Raw genomic sequence first — 1,736 nt, forward strand, 5'->3', positions numbered from 1 at the left:
GTCAAAAAATTGGGACGGCTGCATGATATTGCATTTTTTGATTTCTAAACTGTTCTACTTTAAAATATGTAAATTTCTCAAGTACAGTGAAGTAGTTGGAAAGTTTTAGTTGAATAGCATTTTTCATTTTTGTGTTCTTTGCAGGACATAATCGTCTAAACATGGTCAAAAGATACATTCAGAGCTTAGTTGCTTGTCTTTTCAATGTCATCGTGCATTTGCAGGGTCCCAAAATCTTCTATGGATATGTTGATTCCACCAAGGATTATAAGAATCCTGATTCTGGCTCTGTAATTCTCATGTCCATCGAGGTACTTACGAGAATTTCTGGGAAACAGTTTTTGTTCAATTTAGATGCCAGCCATATAGCGCAGTCCTTGCGTATGCCTGGAGCACTCTTTCAAAACCTTCTCCACCTCCCAATCTTTGAAAATGCTGTAGCACGGAAATTTTCTGTGGAGCTATACAATGCATGTTGCCGTCTGTTATGTACTGTTCTCAAGCATCACAAACGGTATGCTGCGTTTTCATTTGCCTCTTGGCTATTTCATACTTCAGTTGCAATTTGTGTAGTGTTCTAACTAATCTTCTCCTTTCCATTCTTGCTCCTGTCTAGAAAAGCTCGTGCTCTCTCTCTCTCTCTATATATTAATTTTTCACTTGTGATCTTTGTATTTGTAGAGAGACTCAACAGTGTGTAGCTCTTCTTGAAGATTCAGTTAGTGTTCTTCTTCATTGCTTGGAAATTGTAAACATTGATTCAGTTACTAGAAAAGATTATTTTGCGTGGGAACTACAAGAGGCAGTAATTTGTGCCAGTAGTCTACGAAGAGTTTATGAAGAGGTGTGTTTTTATATAAATGTCACCAGCATGTTATCATAATTTACTTGTTTTGAGATACCTTTCATAACTAAGTCTAAAACTATACATCTCTTCATGCAATTGCAGAATTTGACATTTCTGTAATTGCCGCACTATATTCTGCCCATGCGGGAGTAGGTTTTTTGACTTGGAAAGATTTTTAGCTTGCATGATATGATGAGATTTTTACTCATACCTTTAAGGTACACGTGCCTTACAGTGACAACCCTCTTTTCTTTTTTGACACAGGTGAGGCAGCAAAAGGATGTCTTTGGTCGCAGTTTGTTTCAGTTTTTATCTTGTTACATACGGGTTTATTGTGCATTGGGCCCATCAAGGATTGGCATCAGAAGGTCGTTTTCAGATCCTTATCTTGACTTTGATTTGCATCACTGGCCATTACTTCAATGTTTATTAATTCCACATAAAATCTCTTACAGTAACACGGATGGATTCTTACAATTTTCAGGGAAATAGATGAAGCTTTGAGACCTGGTGTTTATGCTTTAATAGACTCGTGTTCGACAGATGATCTTCAACTTCTTCATACCTTATTTGGAGGTAAGCTTTCTGAATTTGTTTGAACATGTGAGTAATAAAGAAAATTTCTCATTTCTAAGTTCTTCTTTCTTTTTTATTTCCCCCCCAACTCTTTTGGGGTTGTATAGAGGGTCCTTGCAGAAGCACTCTGGCCAGTTTGCAACATGATTACAAACTTCATTTCCAGTTTGAAGGGAAAGTTTGATGCACTCTCTCTGGAACTTGTGGAGTTCAGTGGAATTTATTGAAATTTAAATGACTATCGTTTAGTCGAGGCCCACAAGAGAACCATGGGTCCTAATGGGGGCACCACTGGTCTTTCTATTTGCCTTAC

General features: G+C 37.5%; 1 protein-coding gene across 1 annotated transcript; it reads left to right on the forward strand.

Annotated features, from left to right (window-relative positions):
• Window positions 1-106: 106 nt before the first annotated feature.
• Window positions 107-1,730, forward strand: LOC111381314. Its single transcript, XM_023005095.1, has 5 exons — window positions 107-514; window positions 682-844; window positions 1,112-1,215; window positions 1,332-1,423; window positions 1,531-1,730. The coding sequence occupies exons 1-5, from the start codon at window positions 162-164 to the stop codon at window positions 1,605-1,607; spliced, it is 789 nt and encodes a 262-aa protein (XP_022860863.1). The 5' UTR covers window positions 107-161; the 3' UTR covers window positions 1,608-1,730.
• The last annotated feature ends 6 nt before the right edge of the window (window positions 1,731-1,736 follow it).

This window comes from Olea europaea, unplaced genomic scaffold, assembly GCF_002742605.1.
Source record: "Olea europaea var. sylvestris unplaced genomic scaffold, O_europaea_v1 scaffold22810, whole genome shotgun sequence".
In the NCBI taxonomy this organism is placed as follows: domain Eukaryota; kingdom Viridiplantae; phylum Streptophyta; class Magnoliopsida; order Lamiales; family Oleaceae; genus Olea; species Olea europaea.